Source organism: Semicossyphus pulcher, unplaced genomic scaffold, assembly GCF_022749685.1.
Source record: "Semicossyphus pulcher isolate SPU_LCO1_2020_fin unplaced genomic scaffold, fSemPul1.0.p SCAF_19, whole genome shotgun sequence".
In the NCBI taxonomy this organism is placed as follows: domain Eukaryota; kingdom Metazoa; phylum Chordata; class Actinopteri; order Labriformes; family Labridae; genus Semicossyphus; species Semicossyphus pulcher.
This window is the reverse complement of record NW_027211692.1, coordinates 12,906,890-12,932,719: the sequence shown is the minus strand read 5'-3', so window position 1 is coordinate 12,932,719 and position 25,830 is coordinate 12,906,890. Positions and strand designations below refer to the sequence as shown.

The 25,830-nt window shown below is 42.3% G+C and overlaps 1 protein-coding gene across 1 annotated transcript in view; it reads right to left on the bottom strand.

The window, feature by feature from the left end:
• LOC138596885 (protein jagged-1b) overlaps positions 1-25,830 on the bottom strand; it is a 52,609-nt gene that overhangs the window by 3,766 nt on the left and 23,013 nt on the right. Inside the window, exons 3-9 of the mRNA XM_069668331.1 lie at positions 18,519-18,576; positions 13,035-13,283; positions 10,795-10,855; positions 9,378-9,508; positions 8,104-8,223; positions 7,716-7,829; positions 3,877-3,990 (exon numbers count right to left, since the gene is read on the bottom strand). Coding sequence (XP_069524432.1) covers positions 3,877-3,990; positions 7,716-7,829; positions 8,104-8,223; positions 9,378-9,508; positions 10,795-10,855; positions 13,035-13,283; positions 18,519-18,576 — 847 coding nt within the window. The remainder of the gene's footprint in view (positions 1-3,876; positions 3,991-7,715; positions 7,830-8,103; positions 8,224-9,377; positions 9,509-10,794; positions 10,856-13,034; positions 13,284-18,518; positions 18,577-25,830) is intronic.

The following is a 25,830-nucleotide window of genomic DNA, read 5'->3' as shown; positions in this document are numbered from 1 at the left end:
GTTCTTGTCTGCGACAATGTTTAGGTAGGTGGTACGTGTCAAAGTAACATCCACATGAATGGCAGGACCCAAGATTTCCCAGCAGAACATTACCCAAAGCAGGATTAACCTTTTTCAGCAGTTTGAGCTACAGTAGCTCTTCTGTTGGATCGGACCACACGGGCCAGCCTTCGCTTCCCACGCGCATCAGTGAGCCTTGGCTGCCCATAAACCTGCTACGAGTTCACCTGTTTTCCTCCCTTGAACCATTTTTGGTAGGTACTGACCGCTGCAGACTGAGAACACCCCACAAGAGCTGCAGTTTTGGAGACGCTCTGACGCAGTCGTCTAAACATCACAATTTGGCCGTTGTCAAAGTCGCTAACATCCTCACGCTCGCCCATTTTTTCTGAGAACTTGGAGGACAAAATGATGATCAATGTGTTTCACTTCACCTGTCAGTGGTCATAATGTTAGGGCTGATCAATGTCCAATATATATCACTGAACCAAAATATCTAAATAGTCTAATCTAGTAGCTGAACTCATAAACAGCACCACACTAATTAAACTCATCAGTTTAATGAGATCAAACATCCTGTAAAAATCCCCCCTGATGATCTTTAGCAACATTTTACAACCAAAGTTGAATTAAATGTTGAAGAGGAAGCTCGAACAGAATCAGGAAGTGGAGAATTGCTCGGGCATTGACACAAAGTAATACCTGGCAGCATCTCCTTACGTCTTTCAAGCACAGACCCCCCTGCTGCACCACTGCTTCTCGAGTTAAGTGTGTGTGTGTGTGTGTGTGTGTTCCCACCCTCTGTCACACCGGGAGTGTAAAAGCCAGGAAGCCTCGAGGGCTCGTCTCTGATAGCCGAGGAAGAGGATTAGAACGAAACGCTGAATGAATAAAGAGGAAGTAGTCAGACAGTTAGAGGTAATCTAAACCTGTTACCGTCGGTGAGAGGCCTATTAGGATTTAGCACCGGTGGAGAGAATGTGTGTGCGTGTTTATGCGCGCGCGTGTGTGTGTGTTATCGATGGGAAAAGCCTGAGGATTCGGCCCACCACAGGAGAAATGTGTGGACAGGAGTCGGCTAATAAAAGAGTGAAACTGATAGAAAGTATAATTGCCTTTCTCTATTTAAGGCACGAGCGCTCTGCCTCTCGGCTCAGGCCATAAAGAGTTTTATCTCTCGTGTTTGAACACTGCGAATGTGTGTGTGTGTGTGTGTGTGTGTTAAAGTTGACTGACCTGTGATGTGGAACTATGGAGGATTATCAAGTGTCAGAGTGACATATCGCTGTAACAGAGAGGAGCAGGAGAGGCTGTCACCCTGAAATATGTCTCGGTTTTTACTCCATAACCCCCCAGCCGCCTCTGTATGTGCGTATAGTATGTCCTCTGTGTGTGTGTGTGTGTGTGTGTGTGTGTGTGAACTGATCCTATACATTCTCACTCTGCTCCACTATCTAACACAACCACCCTCTGGTAGCTCACTCGTCATTATGAGCGGATGCAGCCCAAAGGGACGTGACGGAGCAAAGAGAGAATACTGATTCTCAGTCAGGACGGGCTGATGGGAGAATTAACATTCAACGTTTCCTTTTCTGCTTCTTTAATTTGCTCTTTAAATGCATACTTCACCTCAAATGGAGCACGAAATCACACGTCCGTCATGGAAACGCAGCTTTTGAAGCCAGCCGTGTATTACAGCTCTGATTGATTGAGCGGATCAGTGTTAAAATCCTGAGAATAGATGCTTTCAAAGATGTTAAATTTGAGGTTTTCCTGTTAGAAGAACGCCGTATATCCTACTGTAGTGACATACTTTCATAATGAAACATTACCTGTTACAAAAATCCCAGCATGTTTAGCTTTAAAAGCCTTACATTGAGAAGATCACTAGTTTGTGTCTTAACTCTGGATAAGTGTCAGGTTTACATAGAATATCTGTATTCTCTTGATTAGCTGTAAATAGTTCTGGCCTTAAATACCCCGCGTCTAATAACCTCATATTAGCTGAATCCCAATCTGCGAGTTCTGTCTTAAGTAGTCTCACCAATGATGAACCCTTTTAGTGTCCAGAGAAGTGTTAATTAGTTAGTCAGGTTTTTTTTTGTACATTGAGTTGCCTTAATCGTCCTTGTATCCGTATAAATGTTACTCAACACCAATAGTCGTGCTCCTGCTTGACGTCTTGTCATGAAGTAATTAATCAGAAGAATTGTTTTGGTCCTCCATCTTTAAAACCCAAATTTGCATCTCTGTTTGTTGTGTGGGGAAGAAAGTCGGCTTGTTTAAGTTAGCTTACTTTACTTTTACCTGATATGGTTAAATCAATATCAAAATATTAGTAAGGATATATTTTCAGTGTATGTGTGGTTTAACAGTATGAGTGTTAAGTGTTTGCAAAAGGACTGTTATGAGTTTCTAGTTTAGTTCTGGTGCTGTCTTGTATTTCAGTGTTCAGTTATTATTGTTTTACATTGTCACTTTGTCTATTGTCATGAGTTTTCATCGTTTAGTTTAGTTTTTAGTTTATTCTGTGTTCTTGTCAGTATTTAGTCTTGTTTAGTTAAGTATTTCTCTTGTGTCTCTTTGGTTAGATCCTTTCCTGTTTTACTTTGTCACCTTGTCTCTCGTGTTGGTCCACTTCCTGCCTTTGTGTTTCCCGCTTGTTTGATTGTGTGCCCTGCCCTGATTGTTTTCACCTGCCCCTTGATTGTCTAACCTGTGTCTGATTAGCCTCACCTCCTAAGTTTATTTAGTCTTTGTGCTCCCCTGTCTCGGTGCTGGTTCATTGTCTTTGCCGTGTTACCTGTGGACTTTTGTCATCCTTGTGGATTTTCCCTGTTCCCTCGTGGCTCCCCGTTGTTGTGTGTGTTTCCAGTTTTTCTTTTGGATTATTCTTTTACCTTGACTATGCGACTTTTTGTTCTACCATTTGGGTTTCCGTTTTGTCTTTTGTTGGGTTCTAGATTTTGTTTTTGCATTTTTGCCTTTTGTTAATTAAATCTTATATCTAAGTCTGCAACTGGGTCCTTTACCATTTTATTTTTACCCAAACCTTGACAAGGAAAAACAAATGGTTAAACTGACGTTCAAACCAGCGTCGCTTTAAAGCTCCTGTGAGGAGTTATCAGCTGCTTATGAAACAGACAATACTGATGCCTCTATATGACCTACAAAAGCAAAAGAGACCATCAGCGACAAGATTGATTATATCTTTCTAGTTATTTTTAATGCCAGAACTGCTGGCAGGGGGTAGGTGTCAGACGAGGTGAGTAACGTTGCACTGCCAAAACAGCTTTTTTCTGTATTTCCCACGGCAAAGATTTACAGCAAGTGAATGAGATTTAAATTTAGTGTTTGTTTGATTTAGTGTTAAAAACACTTCTTATACATGTACAGGACAGGATCAGCAAAGAGAAAAGAGGCACCACTTTGTCCACAGGGGCTGCCAACATCAACACAAACAAGACGTTCCTCATAGGAGCTTTAAGTAGTTTACGACAAAACCTTCAATAAGTACTGAGATTGCTCATTGAAAGCTCCAGAGGAGCTGCTAAATGGTGGTGCGAGTGTTTTGTCAGTTTCTATTGTAGAGGTCAAGAATGAAAGTTCAACCTAAACTGTGCAGCAGGCATGGACGAGAAGTTCTCAAAGTACTCCGGAAATTTACATTTTACATTTAAACATCCATATTTTATGATAACTTGATAACCACTGACTGTAACAAACCTTGTAGCAGTCATTGACATTTACTGTCTGTAATTCAGTAGTAAAGGAAAGAATACTACATAGAAGAAGAGGCCTAATAAGCTCCCATTATTCAGGTGCAGCGACCCCCTTCATGTATATGTACATATATAAAACATATTAAATTCTGACCCAGCTGACACGTGCGGCCGGTCCATCCGGGCGGGCAGACGCAGCGGTAACCTCCAGGAGCCTCCTCACACGTCGCTCCCCGTCCGCAGGGGCTCCGATCGCACTGCCTCACCGCTGGGAGGAGGGGAGAGAGAAAACACCGCACGTGAGCACATGAACTGCTGATCTGTGTAATGGGAATGTGTGTGTGAATATTAAAGAGACGCTTTTTGCGTGTGATGCCGCCCATGCGGACATGTGTGATCTGGACTGGAGCATTGGTATGCGGATGCTTTGGCGGCCGCATGTTTTCATTCTCTTTTCTGCTGCTCCGGTTTCTGTGCAAACAGTGATAAATATGATGATATGTCTGCTCCATGTACACAGCTGACACCTTGAACCTTTCCCAGAGAGGAGGGAGGGACAGCATTTAAATACAAGGAGAGAAATAGAAATAGAAAAAGGGAGCTGCCTCGCCTGGTTCCGCCCCTCTGAGAAGGAATTAAAAGCAGATAAAGCAACAGAGGGAATGTGAGGAAAAGTGTGCAAACAGCCAAGAAGAAGCCCTCATTTATAGGGGTTAACCATGCATAACTTCCTATTACACGCGCCATGTTTGTGCAGCATCATAACTTTCCCTGTTTTCCCATCACTCTGTCTCTCTCATAACCTTTTCCATTTACCTAACCCTGCACAACAAACCCTCCATCCTCCCGACCCGGACTCCGACCCCGAGCAATAACACGCAGCCAGAACTAGACGGAGAATTCATAACAAACAACAAGCCTTTAATTAATATCTGTTATAAATATAAATCTACTCTGAAGGCAGAGCTGTGTTGTGGTTATGGTTGTCATTCCCTGCAAGCCTGACAATCCTCTCACTGTGTATTCACCAGGGAGCCCCCCACAACACACACAGGGACAGAGATAGACCGCCTCCCAGACTGTTAATCAAGCCGGGGACAAATAACAAGAGCAAAAATAAACTCTTCCTTTATTCCTCTGTTTGTCCCTCTCCTCTTTCACTCTTCTTACATGCTTCTTATTGTTTGCATTTCAGCGTCCGGCCTGCACTTTGTCCTGATGGGAGGTGAGAGCAGAGGATGTGGAACGCTGCCTGTTTACACACGCAGCTCTGACGGACCAGAACCTGTGTGATCCAATCTCACCTGCACACACACACATACACAACATGAGGTCAGACCTTCTGTATACATAAGTTTTACTCACACGCAGACAGACCACATGACGATCGAGCCAGAGGCAAATTGTTGTGACAGCTCAGTTGTAACATCGGAGCCGTAAACATGTTTGACCTTTATGTACGCCTCAAAACAAGGAAGTCAGGCATCATAAGAGGTGTGAGGGCTGCTGGGAGACTGTGCGTGCATCGGGGATTAAGATTCACATTAAACTGTGTCAAAATGTGTCTGTGAAGGAGCTCTGTAAATTGTGAGGAAATAACCCTGATGACAGCTCAGATTATAAGAGTGGGATTGTTGAAGTTGATGATACAGATTTTTTAAGCTTGACTCAGCAAGTCTTCAATTTTCCATCGATCCATTATCTACACCACTTATCCTGTTCAGGGTCGTGGGGGGCTGGAGCCTATCCCAGCTGTCATTGGGTGAGAGGCGGGGTACACCCTGGACTGATCGGTCAATCACAGGGCTGACACACATAGACAGACGACCTTTCATGCTCACACTCAAACCTACGGGCAATTTAGAGTCACTAAAGAACCTAACAAGCATGTCTTTGGACTGTGGGAGGAAGCAGGAGTACCCGGAGGGAACCCACGCATGCCCAGGGAGAACATAGAGACTCCACCCACAAAGGCAGAACCAGTATTTGTACCAGGAACCTTCCGGCTGTGGGGCGCAGTGGCGAATCCAGAGGGGTGGCCAGGGGTGGCATGGACCCTCCTTGAAATCTTATTGGCCACCCCAAAATCCTTAACTATGATTGGCTATTTTCCTCGACTTATAGTTGAAATCAACTATTTGGGCTGTGTTATAACAGTCTAGCTTTCTTTGAACTTCATGGCACATTTCTTTTATTACTTTAAATTTTTACTCTGGTCATACATACTTTTTTAATCCTTACAGAGTTAAGCTCAGAAGAAAGGGTTCATTAAATTATATTCATTCAAGTGCATGTGTGTGGACACATATTTCATTGCCACCCCTGCATAAGTCAGGATCCCAGTTGGGCCTCCCCAGTCAAAAAAGTCTGGATCCACCCCTGGTGAGGCGACAGCGCTAACCACTGCACCATCATGCTTTAAGTTTGAAAAACCTTCTACTGTCTGCTGCCACTTTTTTCTCTGTCCTAAATCTTTGTCACGCACTCGTTAAAACTAGTGTCTATTAAGAAATTAATTAATTCCTTCCTTATATTCATGTTTTATTATCACGCATTCATAATTCTTTATGACTACACTCATAAATACACACAGTCGTATAAAAGCTTACAAAAGTTCTTGCAGTTACCATTGAATGTGTTCAGTAAAGTAAAGCACATATATTTGCATCTACAGAGAATCACGCTTCATCCTAACGCTTTACTGTTGCTGTTTTCTGCGTTTAAAATGAGTTTAATATAAAAAGCCAAAATACTGATACTATGTGGACGATTATATTTTTGTTACCAACCCTGTTTATCGATTGATGGCCAAGAGATCAGTTGTCTTCAGCATAAATTAGCTGTGTTAACCAAGTTTCTCAGATCTGATTACAAGAATTTCTTGTTTACATGACATTAAGAAATATGATACCTGCCATAAGCTGGCATTTAAACACACACCGAATGATAAGATCTCAAGGTAAACACAGAGGAATCCTTAATGTGGTGTACTAAAAGGAATCGTGATTAGCATCTAAAGACAAACATTGAAAGGTCCTCATGTGGTATGATATAAGTCTAGTGCACCTGCAGAGTCCCAGGCTACCTGCCATGATGTCATTAATACTGCTGTGTATCTCTTCTTTTATGAGCAGCTGATGTTACCAATAGTTTATCGTGTACAGCAGGGTGTTTGAAACGACCAAATTGAGACAGACTGATTTAAGGACAAACATGCAGCTATACCGAACAGTGAAGAACAACTGAGGACTAAAGCCAACAAGGTCAGTCCTGCTCTAAACACAAGTGTGTTTGTTTTTCAGTCTCAGTTCCCTCATACAGCAAACATAATCAGATATTTATTTGCAAAACAATAACAACTTTAATTTTCCCAGTGAACACACATGGAGAGGGAACCGGACGCTGCAGCATAAACTCTCACGTAACGGATTACAGTCTGTGTCCATCGTATTCATTAGTCTGCGTGTGAATGATGATGAAAAGACACCTCTCTAATCTCTTATCCACCTCGTCTCAATCAATCACTCACACATCTTTATTAGTCCCACTGGGGGCAATTGGTTTAGATTTAGCAAAGTCTGCGTGCGTCTGTATGCAGACACTACAAGGCCAACAAGGGTAAAACAGTAGACAATAAACTCCTGATTCACTGCTATCAAAATAACACCTTTAACCTTCAGTTTCACCTCATTTTTATTCAATCACGATTGATTAAAGAAGCTCCACCTCACCTCTTTACTGGCCATGTGAAAACGCACACACACGAGCACACACACAAAGGCGGACAGAGGGTGAGGCAGACCTCTGATTGCTGTTGATAGTGTTTCTGTTCGGGCTAATTCCACTTCCTCTGTCGGATTGATTAGAGTCACTCTCTGGCTTTGATCCAATAACAACCAATCACAGACGGTCTCACACTTCCCAGCCCCTCAGCTCAGAGGTGCGTGTGTGTGTGTGAGCGACATATGTGTGTGTGTGGGCATAAATATTCACCATCAGCGCAGGTGTGTCCGGTCCAGCCGTCGGGACAGATGCAGCTGAAGCCGGTCGGGTCTTCCACACAGGTGGCGTGGTTCATGCACGGGGACGACAAACAGGCATGTTCCACTGAGGAGAGGGGGAGGATGGAGGGATGAAGGAAGTTAAAAAAGACAGACAACAATGAGAAACAACGATGTTGTTGTGTCCCAGACTTACAGAGTGAGACATCGGCTGTTGCTCTTTCAAAATAAGAGGTCGAGACACTCCGACACTACCGCTGATTATTATTTATGTTGGAATTTGGCCACAATTTAGCATCTTAACCAACCCAAACATATACTAGGTTTTGACCAAGTCTTTTTTCAGTGGTTTAGTGCTTGTACAGTGAAGCCACACTCACCGATGTCACAGTTGCGTCCTTTGAAGCCTTCCTGGCACTCACACTGGTACTCGTTTGGCTCCGTGTTGGTGCATGTCCCGCTGTTCTTGCACGGCTGATGGGTGCCGCAGTAGTTCAGATCTGAAACCATAAAGAAAGTCTGATTAAAGTGCCACATAAAAAGCTAAAAAGTATCGTAAAAGTCAATAAAAAAGTGATAGAAGTACACTTGCGGCATGCTTTTATTTTCTAGTTCACAGGACTGATTCCAAAGAAACCAAAAACGAGGGGTTAAAGAGGACGGATGCAGATTGATCGAGGTTAATTTCAGTTTGACTTTGTCCCAAGTAAAGAGTGCAGCACACACACACTCGCACACACACACTGAACACACACAGCACAGATGCTGTAGTGTATCCAGGTCGGCTCAGTGTGCTGACTGTGCAGGCCAGTAGCTGCGGGCCATGTTGTCGCCAGTGTTCAGGCTGATTAAAGCTTTCCTTTCTCTAATGATCTCCTGCGTGCCCACAGTGTCTTTGTCCCACCGCAGCTCTTTACAGAGACTCTCTGAATACACAGAAACAGCTCAGGACCCCACCTAGCTGAGAGCGTCCAGCCTAGCACGGCTCACATTCACCTTACCCAAGGCTATCGCATTTCCTCCGCACAATGCAGCGTCCCGTGGGCTCTCGCTTGGCTCCCAGATCCCAGCTCCCACACTGGGACGGAGGTGGGAGACGGTTGTTTTGTAAAGCTGGGATAATGTCAAAGGACTTTGCTACAGAGTGGTGGGATAAGTTAAAGAGGACAAAGCCCCGAGGGAGGTTTGTTTGTCTCATACAGATCAGATCAGTACATCAAGCCTGGGAAGGTGTGTGAAGAACACAGACACTCACAATACACTACAGAGTACTTTCGACTTTATACGGATGACACTGTCCTCTACTTAAGGAGCTTAGTTTTTGAGAACTTTCTTTGTATTAAATACTAACAATAAAATACTATTTAGGGACAAAATATATACTGTTTTCCAAGACATGGTTGTTGCTTTTCTTAGGCGAAGAGACTGCATCTGTGACACAAATGTTCTTACGTCACTTTGGACAAGAGAATCGTGAATCAGGTCAAATGATGGATCACAGGATCAGATGTCACAGTAAGGACAATGTGAGTCTGGTAGCCTCGATACACAACATTTTAAGGGCTTTTGGGAAGAGAAACAAATCAACAAAGACAAGTTAAAACCCCAAGGTAAGAACATCCAGGCTTTCTTTCGCCCTTTCACATTATCTGACCTTTGTCACACAGCAGTCCTCCCCAGTTGACGTCGCACACGCACTGCCAGGGCTCGGTGCAGCCTCCGTACACACAGCCGGGGAACGTCATACACTGGTCACACAGAGGGCCCTCCCAGCCATAATGACACCTGAAGATAAGACGAGAGAGTAACTGTTTTGAACCTGCTCTATTAGTGAACTGTTGTTGTTGTTGTTGTTGTTGTTGTTGTTGTTGTTGTTGTTATTATATTAAGATAACTTTCTTTTCCACTGAGGGATGTGGAGCTTGTTTTCATTAAATAGCTTGTTAACCTTTAGGAATATTCAATTACATACACTAATTTGAACTTGCTCTGGGGATCCCTCTTTTAGAGCACAGCTAGACTGAAATAGGTGTATATTAACCACAGATTTAAAACCTCTAAATGCTTCTTTTACATTCATTTGCTCTGTTTGTAAAGAGAGATTATTGCTCCAGCAATGACTGCATATAAGAGTGGGATTCGCCCGCAGGTGCATGTTAAGCCCCGGGCACGTCTCTTCTACTGCAGGATTTGAGACCCCTGAGATCCCAGACATCTAATCCAGGTTAAGGTTAAAAAACAACATGATATCAATATTTCATTTTACCTACGCTGTAGTGTTCTGCTTAATCCTGGTGTTATCTGGCAGTGAATGACGGGTTGCATTTTATAGTGTGTCTTTGTACACTGTGACATTGATGTTAAAATCTGGTGCTGACAGTGGAAATGACATTTTCCAGAATTTTCTCTTTTTTTTCCTCTTTTGTCTCATTTTTCTCTTTCTATCATGTATTTTATAACATATACTTATAACTTTGTTTGTGTGATAATACATTGTTTGCTCCCCTTTCTTCCCGCATTTAAACCAAAAGGGCCCCATTATAAATGTCGTTTTGAGGTGCTGGCTCCACTTTTTGGGGTTGCTGACATCAGAGGGTGCATTGAAAGGTAAAAAAAACAAAACTTTTATGATAAGCTAACAGTCTTTAGTAGATATAAATCACATCTTTTGATGATTAGAGTCCTTACTTTAAAAATTACAGACGTTTATATACAAACCTTTTGAATTTTTGTTTTCCTATTCAATTTTTCGCCTAATAATGTGTGTTCAAATGTCTATATTTCAAAAACTGACAAAAGTATTAAATGAATGTATGTATGTTTTTGCTTTATTGTAAGTAGGGACTGTCTTTGAACATCCAGCCCAAATTTGGTGACATTCTGATGTTTATTACCAGAGATACATGCGATAATAAAAATGCTGTCCCTTTTGGAGAAGCCTTCATTTTCACTATTTTCTTTTCTTTTTGGGAAGATCCATAAAACAACCAAAACATTTTTTAATTTGGCAGTAAAATATTTTTATGCAACTATCCGTTTCATAAACTAGACATGGGAATTTTCAGACTCACTTGCATTCTCCGGGTTCAGTACAGGAGCCGTGGACCTGATGACACCCCTGCTTGCACATCGCTGTGAACAAAACAAAACAAAAAGAAACTATTTAGAAACTATTAAAGGAAATTCACTTGAGTTACTGGGCATTAAAAGCTGCAATCCAAGCCTAATACATCTTTAAAAATGTATTACTAAAGTAGAAAAAGTTCACATATAATAACCCAAGGTGTTACCAGTAATACCACACATACGTTTAATAATGCAACATAACAGAGGGGATGTTTTCTTGGACAGTTTGCAATCCAAAGTTTCCAGTTGGAGAGCCGCAGACTAAAAAGTCCCTGAACTTCATCACTGTCATCATTAACCTGCAGGGGGTAACAGAGGGACCCCTGCCTAATTTTGTCAGACTTCCTGCTTCTCTGTCGTCCAATCAACGACCTGCTGCGGAGGAAGTGAAATTAAGTGAGGATGTCCGTAAACTAGCTGCGTGTCCTTCAGGGTTCCCATGGTTTCCACTCTGGTTTCCTCCATTCACTTTTACCATCGCAACTCGATGGCAGCGCTCCGAGGTCGCACAGTGAGGTCATCCAGCTGATGAGTCACAGACAGACGGAGGATAATCCCCCCCATTACGCACACGCATTGTCCACTGATCTGTGTTTACTGACGTACAGGAGCATGTCGGTGTAATGAGTAAATGTGTTTATTCTTCTGTGTTTGGGTTTTAAGTTGCTAAAAGTGAGGGCATTCCAATGTCACTACAAATTAAAGCTGATGACACTTGTGGGTTGAGTTTATTTTAACTGTCCTTAATCACAATAACAGTTTGAAAAGAGCTTTAGAGACCAACAATAGAGAGGAAAACAAGAAGAGCTTCATGGAAAAACCTTTTAAGAAACCTTGGAAAGAGGAAACCCCCTCCAGGGATAACGGGAAATAAATTGAAAGCAAAAACAATATCAAGTTTTTCTCATTAATGGCCTCAATGGAAGATTTTCTTTTGACAAACATTTTTGCAAATATACAGTACATGTATTAATTTTGAATGAAAGTCAAATATGGAAGGAAAAGTCTGAAGCAGGCGGACAAATGAGAGTTAATATCGACTTGAACAAAGAACATTCCAGATGTTTTAACCTTATTTAGTATAAATCACACACATTTGAGATTGTCGAACAGTATACTACCTCATGTCCAGCATAAATCTTGAGACCCAATTTAATACAATTGCTTTTAAATGCATCCATTATTAACACTACACCACAATGGTTTTAATTTTTCCCTGTTTCACTTATTTACCTTTTTCATTTCATTGTGCTTAAATATCATGTAAATTTCTCTGTAAAGCATTTTGTTCAACATGTTTATTATTTTTTTTAACCAACTTTAGTTTTTTAACTTCTTTTGTGTTTTTCCAAGTTTAGATTTTTTTTTTTTCTACCATTCCAGGACGATTATGGTTGCCATTTATCTCCTTTATGTAGTGACTAAATTAGCATATAACTGACTTAGGTAATCCATCACAGCAACACTTATTGTTAGCAAGTAACATTTACTCTTTGGTTTATCAAGCACCAATATTGTAATATTGACTGCTTGTTAATTGCTTAATTAGTGTTAAAGGAATATTCTTGAATATTCTTGGTTAGATAGAAGAAAATTATAACCAATTTGTTTCTGTACAGTAAACAGGATGCTACAGCTAGAAGGGTTTTTAGCTTAGTTTAGCTTAGTTTAAGACAACATACAAGAGGACAGCTAGCCTGGCTCTGTTAATGGTAACAGAATCCACCTACCAGCACCTCTGAAGCTCCTTAACTTATCTTAACATGAACAGAAGGTTAAAAACAACTCATGTAATGTGCCAGAACTACTTCCTGGTTTATTGCAGTGCCCTTCTGGAGTCTTGCTAACAATATAAGCTCACCAGCAACGTTTTCACTGCACACGACCAATAAAAAGGTTTAATTTTTGCTACCTAGGGCCACCTCGGCCACCTTTTTTCTCCCTATTTCCAGTCTTTATGCTAAGCTAGCTGGCTGCTAGCTGTAGCATCACGTTTATTGAACAGCCATGAATGGGGTATTGATCTTCTCGTCTAACTCTCAGCAAGTCAGCTGAATGCATCTCCCTAAATGTCTCACTATTTTCAAAATTCCTCATAAATGAATTAAAGATTTTTCTAACTTTATACAAGACACATAGAGTAATGTGCTGACACACGCTCCAGATTTAAGCTTTCCTCTCTCACCTTCATTGCACTCTGGTCCCGTCCAGCCCTCCATGCAGACTTTGGAGCCGCTGGGGTCGCAGTTGAAGTGACCAAAGAAGTCATCGCGAACCCTGCAGAACTTGTTGCAGAAAGGCCCGTAGTAGTTTAAATCACAGCGGAAGCGAAGCCGGTACTCCAGGCTGAGAGTCCGTCCGTGGTGGCGGTACGTCTGCCACTGTTCACCGGGGTTCAACATGGAGGAGAGGAGGACGCGCTCAATCAACTGACCTGAGGGAGGACGGAAGAAAAAGTTAGTTTTAAAGAAAAAAAGAGACACAGAACAAGCTGTCACGACAAAATTGATTTTGTTTTTGAGTCAAGACATGCAAACCTGCAAACAATGCCCTGCTTTTGGTCAACATCTTCCAAGGGAAATATCTAGCCCTTTAACTACTAAATGCTAATAATGCTAATGTGTTGATCCGCTAGGTGCTTTCTGTGTCTGTCTAAAGTTTGATGCTGTGCAGGTTATGTACACTAAGTTTTTAGAGATGCCTGATTAAGGACACAACACTGCTGAAAATTCTGATGAGGTAAGGGTCGACTACAGACCAGAGAAAAAGGGGTCTGTTGTCTGCAGAGAGGAGAGAGAGAGCAGCCTGAGCACCAGAGAGGACCAGACAAGGCCCGGGGCAGCGGCTGCAGCTCCTGACCCCCGGAGGGGATTTCCCAGAGGCGCTGTCATCCCCAACTCACTCATAATCTCCTCTGACAGGGTATTAACACACACAAAGCAACTGAGAATATGTGTGTGTGTCAGAACATATGTGTGTCGCAATGAATGTATGTGTGGTGGAGATTGTGGCCAGATAGTAACCCAGAAAAGGAAGTCTTGTTGGAAGTAAGTCAGCAGTGGATAGAGGGAGATCGTGTGTGTGTTTGTGTGTTCGTATGTTTGTGTGTGTGTGAGTGACAGACAGGCAAACAGAACCAAAGAGGAAGGGAGGCAGATATTAGCGCGCACACACATAACAAACCGCCTGATGGAGAGATGAGATCACTGGGTTTGACACAAAGGAATGAAAACAGGGGCACACATTGGCCAGAGTGTATGTGTGTGCGCGTGCGTGTGTGTGTGTGATTGTGTGTTCAAGAGAGTAAAAGAGTAGTGGGAGCAGAGCAGACCCTGAGCGCCCTGTTCCTCCACTGCTTGCCTCTGCCTGTTGTCAAATTTGAGGGCCCAGACACTAATCACATATGCTGCAGTGCATTGTGGGTTTTTTCATTATTTTATGACTCTGGCATGTCAGAGGGCTAATTTCATCATGAGCATTTCCCTGACAGATGAAAACAGCGGCAGTGAGGTGAGCAGAGAGAAATAAGCAGATTATCAGGCAGCACAGCGGGGAAGGTGTATAACAGAGTCTGATTTCCTCTCCAATGTGATTAGATGAGACAAGTGAGTGTTGGGAAAGACGGAGAATATTACAAGGCAGAGGCAACAAGAAGCCCTGAGCTGTGTCTTACAGGAAAGCAAACAGAAGCTAAGTCGCAGTCACACAGGGATTGTGTCAGGTAGAAAAACACTTTAAATCTCTTCCTCTTGCCTCCTGCGATCGTACCCCGCCGCCTCACACGAGCTGTGAAGTGCTCGCCCTTGACAGTGGCTGAGAAAACACTGCAGGAGAGAAAACGCCTCCTTTTTGATTTGCTATTTCAACATCACCGGAACCCACAAATCAATACTGCAGACCTGTGGAAACAATAGATCAGCTGGATAGTTTTTGTGTCGCCCCTAATATTTGATCTGGGTAATTCTAAAAGCAATCTAGTTTTTGGTTTCAGCGTTAGTTTTTGTGCACGACATCCCTGAGAAATTGTTCTCGCCTGGATAAAAGTATTCAGTCTGAACATGCATTCTGAGTTTTTTAGACAAGCTGGTCTAGATTTTAACACTTCTATGATTGAATTCCGCTTTCTCTCCAGCAGCGGTGGCATTTTGGTGGTTGTGAGTGCTTCGTCAATACAGTTTAAATAAGATTGAACACAGCAGCATATCTGCACCCAAAATGACCCCATAAATACGTGAACAAAAGAGAGAGCATAGAGAAAGAAGCTGCTGCAATTTAATTTTGATTACAATACTGATCTGGTACAGCTAAAAAAAAATACCCTACGTGTAGTTTTTGACCACTGAAAGTGTAATTTTTGAAAGAATGGGTGCCCATTTTTTTTTAAGTATAACCCCAACCCTCACTGGTATACTCAGCATTGTTGTGTGTGATAAACAGTCTTGTTGATGGTTTCACGCTATTCCACATATTGGCAGACGGAGGTATTTTAGTGTCATGGGAAAAACGCAACTTGGCAATAAGAAATTTAGGATTTTGTTTAAAGGTATAATAAGTAGGATTTTCCTTGAAAAATAAAATGCAGACTTTTACAAATATAATATAAATCATCACTTATGGGCCTCAATACATATGTGTTGGTGAGTGTGTGCAGGCCCTTGTGAGACCCTTCCCTCTGCAGTTGCAGTTGCTGTTGTGGTTCCCTGAGCCAATCACAGCATATAGGTGAGTGTGGGAGTGGTTCAAATTAGCAGCTGGGCCCCATTCAACCGGCGGTTAGCATGCTAGTGCAAAGCTCACTGGTATGCATCAGCATTGTTGTGTGTGATAAACAGTCTTGCAAGGATAAATCCTACTTATTATACCGTTAACTCCAAAAATGAGCTCTGAAAATGTTTTATGATAAAAATGCCTAACAAGTTTGTAAAGCTGCAAAGATGCACACAACACCCAAGGAGCCCATTTGACCACATTTGCCACTGACAAGTTTTAATTTGAAAATTAAAATCATGTCCTCTTTCTGATTTCAACATGTATTGCTACTTAACACTCAAGTATCACAAGTGTAAAATATACATCACAGTGAATCTATGTTCGTGACCAACTCCACTATTTTTTGGAAACTTTTACAACTTGTCACATGAGATCCCCAAGCAAGATGGCCGCCTAATTTGACACATCCCAACAAAACCACCTAATTACCCGAATTCGCTAGTTAAAGTTCACTGGCTGTGCTACAAGTCTTAGGGAGTTGACAGTTCAAGACTTTGCTAAGCAGAAAATGTCTGTAATTTATGTACTATGGCAACAAGACCGTTGAAGAAAAGCGCTAATGCTAGCACGTTAGCCCCAGCGGTGCTAACCACAAGCTAGCTAACACTGCTGGCACCGGCAAAGGAGAGATTAGCAAAGGAAGTGTGATATCTGCTCTGCAACAAGGAAACTCTGGAAAAGGTTACAGAAGAGATGGAGGAAGTTGAGACGCTCTTGGTGACTTTAGAAGTAACTTTTACAACTTTGTAAAATGCAAGAAAGTTTAGCACCACAAGACGACATCCTCCAAAATGACTATTAAGTTGAGTCAACTCCCCTAAGAACAGTTTAAACAACAACTGAACATTTTAACCCGCATTATGTTGGACTCATTTTTTTGAGCTGGATGAACCCAATAAACTATAAATAAAAAGACTAAACTACACAAGGCAATACTCACAATTTCCTTTGTGAATAGTCCCAACTTTTGTGAGAAGAAAGTGATTTTATTGCCAGATATCCTGGTTTAAATCAACATATTAGCATACTGTAGCTTTGTTTAAATTGGGGATCTTTGTTAATCTGGCTATACCAATAAAGATGAGAACATCACTTTAATAAACGATAATTATCCCTTTACAAGACAAAGGTACACCCAGCGTGTTAACACTAGCTACATTGTCTTTAAACTAAACTCAGTGAAGGTCACACTGTCGTGCTCAAAGGACATCATATTTTCTCACTCTTCAAGGACTGTTTCAGAAGGTACCGTCGGGCTCGGTAATCCCTCCTGATTAGCGGCAGGGCCTGATAAGTCCATTCAGACTGCTACAGGACGCCCGTGTTTGGGTTGAGCTAAGCTGAATGGCTTTAGACCCAATGTAAGGGCTGTCAGGGGCTCAGGTGGAAATGACAGATAATGCAAACAAGATGTAAGAGCAGCGCTGGAGGGCAGAGGGAAGGAGGGATGGAGGAGGACAGGAGAGACGAACACAGTGAAGGAGAAGCAGAGCTCTGGTGCAGTTCCCAGTTTCTCATTATCTCAGCCATCTTTTTGGATATGACTGGGGATGGTGGGATGAAAGGGAAGACTGTGGTATGACAGGAATGAGGAAGGCACAGGAACATCTGTCTCCGACTGTGTGTGTATCTATGTGTGTGTGTGCGTGTGTGTGTGTGTTATGCTTTTTATAGCATGCAGCTCAAATTCCCTGTCATGGAGCTTTTCCTGATTAAGAGGAGAAACATCAAGGAGACGAGCAGGAAATTAAAGGGTCTGGTTAAAAGACCTTCTAGCCTTGAAATAAAGACACAAGGGATGTTTTTGCATTGTTTCACATTGTTGAACTCGTAAACAATCATGAATAGTCTGCCTCCGGGCCAGTGTTACTTGTTGAAAACTAAAGTTAGAGCTAGATAAAACAGTTTTCTTGGAGAGACAAGTGGGAGAGAAAAGCCACAAAACAGGAACTACAAATTCTGTATATAGAAAAGTTTAATATAAAGAAAGAATCATGTGAAATTCCCCAAACTACTCAACTGAGATTTAAAAAAACGTCTCATGACTGCACATAAGCTAGTTTTAGCTTCCCTGGAGTGCATTCAGAGCTAACGTTAGCATTAGCCTTAGCCTTAAAGCTTGACAAATCTTTTTTTGCTTCACTATCTTATCAATTAAGTATTGTACCACAATCACGTTGGAGGAAATAATTTACACTAACAAATTGTGTTTTAAGCTAACCTAGCTTAGTATCTAAAATAGCTACGTCAATTTTGACATATTAGTCGAAATTTAGCACTGACAACAGTCTGACTTTTTGACACCTCTTCAGAAAATGTAATTTACAATTTACAGACAATTTAAGAAAAAACAATATCGTGAAAATCACAGCAAATAAAAAACAGGCCTAAAATGTGACTAATATCTGGCTAGTTCAAGCTAGCTAGAGTTGGAGCTAGCTAACTAGCTAACTAGCTAACTAATTTATCATCTTATTTTGGCTAATTCCCCATAATTTATACATCAACTCTCCAACATCTTATAGTTGACTTTTTTGTAGCACATTAATTAAGCAGTCTCTATACGAGCATAAGAGAGAATTAACACAAACTAGTAATGCTAAAAGCTAAAAAACTAAACATAGCGTCCTTTAGATTAACCAAGGAGAGATAGCAAGCTGATGGCTGCGAAAATCATACAATATAAGAATGAAATTAAAACTAAAATTGCTGTTACACACTTTATCTAGGTAGACTTTAAACTTCAAAACAAGCAGAATAACATCATATACTGTATATCATATACATCCAAAACAATAACTTTATCTTCCTTTTTATTTAACTTCATTCAGCACCCTTTCCTTTAGATTTCTCTGTACCTTTTCATGAATAAAGGCGCTAACAGACACCGCAGCCTCACCTGACTCTGTTGTGTCGTTGTCGTAGTCCATAGCCTCCAACACCAGAGAGAAGGACTTCTGTGAGGAAAACAAAAGAGACAACACCTGTCAATCATGTGCATAAAAATATTTCAGTGTTTCCTTATGTCACATTTATAAATGTCACATTAAACAAAAAAAACCAACACTCTGTCTGTCTTTGAAGTTTTGCCCGTTAACTCGCTCTTGTCCTGTGTGTGAGTCTCTTAACTGCCATTGTTCATGCATGTAGAGGGTAAATATGTTTTGATTCATACATCAAAACAAGCGCATTACTTTGCAATGCTTTGTGGGATTCCAGGTGATATGAGACCGACCAGCAATGCAAAAAAAAAAAGGGGAAGTAAGCAAATGCATGCAAATGAGGTTGAAATTCACCTGGTGGCTCCACAGTAATTTACCGAATAACTGACAACAAAATTGATGCAGTGGTGAATCCCAATGTTGAGTCTTTATCTGCTGTGGATTCATTTCTGTAGAGGGATATTATTGTAAATTATGCAGCCCTGTGCCTCCACGTTACCGATACAAACAGAGCAGAAAAGCAGTTTGCTACAGAAACATGTAAATTCTTAGAGAATTGTAGGTTGCTTATTTACACTTGTATAAACTGCTACTTGCGTGTGGGCGAGAAGCAAGAAGTGTTAGAGGCGATGTCACACAACTTGTGATGTGTTTTAAGTTAATTAGGAGTGTTTGTTGTAAATATCAATGTGCCAGGATATGAATATAGATTAGCTACTGGTATTTGACTGCCTCGGGCATCAACTGCTGTTAAATTGGCAGGCATTTCAAAATTCAGATATATAAATAAAGAGAGGTAGGGAGGACTTTAATGGTGTTTCCTCCACTCATAAGTCAAATTAAAATATATGAACAGAATTCCCACCGTGTACAATGACTGCACAAGTTAACATCACAATTATTCTAATTAAAGGTCCTCAAGCATAAGCACCAACACTGTCTGTAAAGTATCAGAAGTTAAACTGTGCACCATGAAGAGCGTTAAGAGATTAAGATTAGATTAAGAGATTAATCATGTAGCAGGATATTATCACTGATGCGTTAACACAGAAGGCTTCCATTGTTGTAAGTGTAGAGCTTAATATACTGTGTAGATTCATCCGTACAAACGCAGCATATTTTATAAGCAGATCATATATTTCCACATAAAATCTTGATCGGAAAGGTAAGAAGTATCAGGCGAGAAGTTAAAGGTAGAGGTATAAGGCACCATTAAAGTAGTTTCATTCTCTTCGGCGGCACCTATGGCGATAAACGGTCATTGCGGGAGCACACTTCCCAGATATCCAGACAGTGTCACACGTGTGACGTCCACGGTTGGCTCCGGTTGTAACTCTTGATTTTCCTCGCTGACGGTCGCTTTCCTTTTTAGACTGTTTGCCTTCATCTGAGCGTCCAATTTGTTTCTTTTTCTTTGGATTTTTTAACTTATTTTTGAAGTTGTATCTTAGTCATCGATCTTTTCTTTGTTTGTTCAGCCATAGTAGATTACTGTTTACTCGAAATTTCCGTGAATGTTGCTGCAGACACCCAGTCTGTAATAATACTATAAACTGCAGACTGCAGAGGCAAAGGCTTTCATCAGTGGGCCATAGGCTCAATCACCATTGTTTTTCCTCATTCGGCGATAGATAGTGACTTAACAGACATTTATTAAATGGAAATCTTCCAGATTATCACTTTAAATGGAAAGTAAATAACCAGTATGTTAAGACTGTACCACTTTTTTTGCTGCACTCGAGTAAGTGTGCCAAGTTTTACACTACAACAATATAAATCACATGTGGTCCCATCCTAGCCCTGAGCCTTTTAATAAAGAACATGCATCAGAGGTGATTCACTGCCCGAACACGCCGAGGCTGCAGCTGAGTGCTGATTCAAGAAAACCTCAACCTGCAGTCACGCAGAGAGAGACGGAGGGAGAGAACGAGCAGCGTGGTGAGGGAGGACATCCAAAAACTCCTGTTCAATTTCCTGAACACACTCTTGGAGCAGGTGTTTTGCTTTACGGTGCTCTTTTTTAATGTTGCAGGAGTCTTCCTGCCTGTACCGGAGCACTACACATTAATCCTAGATAGTGTCGGGGAAGTTTTTTGCTCATGTATCTCGATTTTTTTTTAAAATTCAGAGCCTTCTGCAAGGATAAAGTCAGCCCATAAGTAAGACAATGCTGCAGTACACACGCGGGGGACTCTGGCGTTAGCCGGACATCTTCAATTGATGACTTTGAGCTTACAGAGATATCACACTCAGGAGAGATAACAGAGGACAGGTGTTTTTCGTTCATCCTATAGACTAATGAATAATTCAGACCAACACTTTCACCTACAACTCTCTCTCTCTCCATCCCTCAGTGAAACACGCCAGCGCCTGTCATGCAAATCTCTCCACTCGAGCATTGTGGGTAAGGTTTCTCCTCCTAAAGGGCTACCTGGATGTGTAGTCACGTCTTTGCTGTGAGAGCCAGAGCGGGGAGAAGAGAGGGAGGGAGGGAGGAATAAAAATAGGAGGCAGGTGACGGGCGCAGGAGGTGAGCGAGGTGTGAAGCAACAGAGAGATGGATTCGGAGGGAGGTTAAGTGCGGGAGGTCGGCAGAGGAGAAAAGAGGTGACGCAAGAGGAGGGGAAGAGAAGATGAAGGGTTGCAGAGAAGGTGCAAAATGTGAGAGGGGGTGAAAATTGGCATGTGAGAAAACACTGAGTCAGGGATTTGGTTCAAGTGGAGGCACATTCGGTGTATCTGTGCTGCAACAGATGGGAGGAGAAGGTGAGCAAGGGGACGAGAAAGGGATTCAGAAATGGGCTAGGAGGGATAATTACACGGGGAGTGTGTTAAGAAAAAGGGCAAAGAAAGGTAGAAGTGTAACTGTGGAAGAATAACGACTGGCAGGACTCCTGGAGCTTGTCAGATTCCAAGATGTGTGATGGAGAACAAAGAGGTCAGAGGGAGATGAAACAAAAGGATGATGATAGGAAAGATTAGAGGGGAGCACAAAGAGAGGAGGCGTGATAAGATAAGAAAACACATAGTGAGGGGAAGTGTGAGAACACCCATGTACACACACACACATATACACACAGTAGTGAGGAGTCACAGGGCTAATGAGATGTGCTGGCTTGCAGAGGGCAGCAGACAGTTCATTAAGGCCGGCAGACAGCAGGAAGTGCAGAGACGGAGCAGCTGGAGTCATTAGGGCTCAGCTTAAAACTCACACCTGAAGTTATGTTTAGTATTCATGATTTACATGTTAAAACCGCTGAATCCTGCAGTTCATTATAATCACCTGAGATCATACAGGACCAGTGGTTTAGTAAAGTAGTATTTCCATTTTAAGCACTAAGCTGTTTGAAGTGGAGCTTTAGTTTTAACAAAGTCATATCCAGCGTCCCTCCAGTGGGTCAAAAGACAAATCTGAGGGGCTGTGATAAAAGGGAGAGGAAAGAAAACAAATTCTTTTGCTGCACAATTTTTAATGAGGGCAGCACGGTGGTCGCCTCACAGCTAGAAGGTTCCTGGTTTGAGTCCCAATGCATGCGTAGAGTATAGTGGGCCTTTCCGTGCATGCGTGGGTTCCCTCTGGGTACTCCGGCTTCCTCCCACAGTCCAAAGACGTGCTCGCTCGGTTCATTAGTGACTCTAAACTTGCCTTAAAAAGTGCAAAAATAAGCGTTGTCTGTCGCTATGTGTCCAGGGTGTACCCCGCCTGTCGCCCAATGACAGCTACCCTGAACGCGACCCTGAACAGCATAAGTGACTTCCTCTTAATTTTTGCTTAAATCTTCCCCACATATTCAGTAGTTCTCCCCAAGGCCTCCAAACAGCCTTTGATACGTACTTATTAACGTTTTGTACTTCATAGTTGTTGTCCTGTTTTAAGCGCACGTCTCTCGAGAGCAATGAGCAAACAGGAGTGTACAGCCAATAAAGCTGATTCTGATTGTGATTCTAGGCATTTAATGTAAAGTCTTCATCTGAAAAGTTGGAACTAAAGCTGTCAGACAAATTTAGCAGCAGCATAAGGTGTGAGTTAGGTTACCTCTGATATGTAGCAGCGTAGAAGTAGAAGTATAAAGTAGTGTGCAGGTGCATGCGTGGGTTTCCTCTGGATACTCCAAAGACATGCACGCCATGTTAATTGGTGACCACTAAATTTGCCTGTAGGTGTGAATGTGAGCGTTGTCCGTCTCAACGTGTCAGCCCTGGCGATCAGTCCAGGGTGTACCCCGCCTCTTGCCCAATGACAGCTGGGATAGGCTACCGCGTATCGGTAATGGATAGATAAAATACAGCAATGCAATAATCTGCTTAGTGGCTCTCCGGCAGCAGATTGATAGACATTGAGTGGGTGAAATACAGCTTGAGTTGGAGTGTTTTCAGGATCAGGCGGTTTATGATGAACTGTCCACTACTACAAAATGCCCACACAGCATTACCTCACGGCTGGCCGCCTCACGGACCTCTCAGCCTTATCATCTTTCCAATCGGCCTCCCTCCGCCCTCCCTCTTTCCTCCCCCTTCCTTCCATTCACTGCATGCGCCTTTTCCTCCTGCCGAGCCCGCACGCTCTGCCAACAGGTACAGCGGGTTAAGACCTGTGGGAAGTCCACAGCCTTTCTCTTTTCTTACACCTCTACACCAACACGCGCTCACAGCCAGGTAAGTCATGATGCAGTCATTGATACAGGATGGGTGGATCTGCAAAAAGGCCCTGTACGGCAGCCAGGAAGGGTCAAACTGACCTTGGTTACTAAGTTAAAATCACAACAACCACTGATAAAACTCAGTTTATGTGTGTTCAATTCAAGACAATCACCGACTGAACAAACCCTCCCTGACAACCTTTCCAAAACACAACCACAAACATGGCGGCGGCAGCGTGACCTCATCGCCTGTTTAAAAAAAAAACAACAAGCACAAAGAGGAAAATCACACGGTAAACATCTCAAAGACGAGATGATAAGATCACAACGCGCTGATATTTTTACCTCGCTCGGTCACAAACAACATCTGAGTGCTATTTGAGCCATTTGTGGAGATAATGGCCGAAGTGATGACAGCGGGGAAACGACATAATGGGAAGAGTGGGTGTGCGTTTGTGTGTGTGTGTGTGTGTGTGTGTGTGTGTGTGTAGTTATCATTCGAGAGGGGATGTTAGATTGGTCTGGCAGTGGAGAGTCGTCTCTTTGGAAAAAGTAATAAGAAATATATTAATAATTGAGAGGTACAAATTTTCCTTGATTTGAACCACCCAGTGAACAAATTGCCAATTTTTGTGTCTTGCAAATTAAAATGGGAAATCATTAAATCTTTGTAGCCAAGCTCATGGAGATTCTGAAACCAGTCAGGAGCAGTGAGATTACAAAGTCATCTTTTGACATGATTTCCAATACAGAGATTAAATTGTCTTTCCCACTGCTTTCAGTGCAAACTGATTGCTTTTTTGTTTACAGGTAACCGAGCTTTGGAAACAAGAGCAGCCAATGTGAGACCTAGTGAAATAATATCAGCATGAACATAAACTGCATGTTAGCTTGCAGGCAAACAGTTTTTACACAAAAGACCTTACACGAAAAATCTGTCAATTTTATACATTTAAAGTTGTTATCTCGAAGATTTCAGTTTCGTTCTCTTTGGCGGCACCTATGGTGATAAACGGTAATTGCGGGAGCACACTTCCCAGATATGCAGACAGTGTTGCATGTGTGACGTCCACGTTTTCCTCACTGACGGTCGCTTTCCTTTTTAGACTGTTTGCCTTCATCGGAGCATCCAATTTGTTTCTTTTTCTTTGGATTTTCACTTTTTTTTTTAAAGATAATTTTTTTGACTTTTTATGCCTTTATTTTTTAGAGAGATGACAGTGGATAGTGGCAGAAATGGGGGAAGAGAGAGGGGGATGACACGCGTTAAAGGGTCGAGGGCGGGAGTTGAACCCGGGACTATAGCCTCTGTACATGGTCGCCAATTTAACCGCTAAACCGGCGCAAGGATTTTCACTTATTTTTGTTGTATCTGTAGTCATCGATCTTTTCTTTGTTTGTTCAGCCATAGTAGATTACTGTTTACTCACAACACTTGCAGAGACCGGAAAAGCAGCTGCTTAGCTCCGCCTACCCTCTCTCGCCGCTCGTGATTTTTTCCTGAATCATACCAGTATTTCAATCATTAGAGCACTCTGCTTTTGACTTTTCAGAGCGCATGTCTTGACTGTACAGCAGGAAAGGCACAGGTGGAACTAATGACATCAATGATGTTTCTGTTCCAGCAGTTAATGCACTGCAATGCAGATGTTTATAATTAGTTAATTAGATACACCTGTGCTTGACGAGTCAAAATGTCTGCTGTGGTAAAGAGGTCTTATTCAGGAGGAGTTTTACTCCACATTTTCCCCTTTATATGTGCCATAGTGTGTCGTTCATATTCTCTGTTTAGAGCACGACGGGAAAAAGAAGCTTTTAACTTGAGTTTTCTGGACAGATTCTGGTCTTTATAATTCGACTTATCACTGAAAAGCGGACACTGGAATCAACTGTGTCGCTGTAGCTTAGCTGGTTGAATTTGTACAAAAACATCAGGTGCTTGTCGTCACGTACATCAGCTTTGTGCACTACTGCAGCTGACCACAGCAGACGTGAAAGCACATATCTGAGTGTACAGTGATATTTTGATTTCCTCTACATCCAAGCAATGCCCAGAATCACTTCCTGTCTCTTCAGCTCCTCCACTGAGCAGCAGTATGAATTGATTCCTCTGCAACATGTGATCATGACTGACACCTCTGTGAGTTCAGGCTGGCGCTGATCGCTGCCAGTCCTGACATGTGCAGATGGTCTGGGCCTGGCACGGCCGACGTGGCGTTTCCCAGCCAAAAAAAACAAGACAACATCAAAACAGGAGAATTAGTCGTGATTATAAATCGTCCCTCAGGCTGTCTGCTCGTCTCGCCCTGTCCCTTCTCCTGCATCCCGTCCCCAGTCTAACAGCGATAAAGCTCGGGATTAGAGCGAGCTACGCTAATTCAAACCACTGCAGACTTTTGTGAATGCATGCCAAATTTGATTAAATAAAGTTCGTTTTTTTTCCTCAAAACCTCTTTCAACGTTTCATTCCTCCAGTTTCTCATCCTGACCCCTCCCTCCTCCCCCATATGGGTGCCCCTCTCTCCCCCCTGCCATGCCTCCCTCCCTCTGTCTCTCCCACTCTCTCCCTCAGACATGGGATGGGTAGGATATCCCGACAAAGCCAGGCTGTACAAACACAGCTCTACGA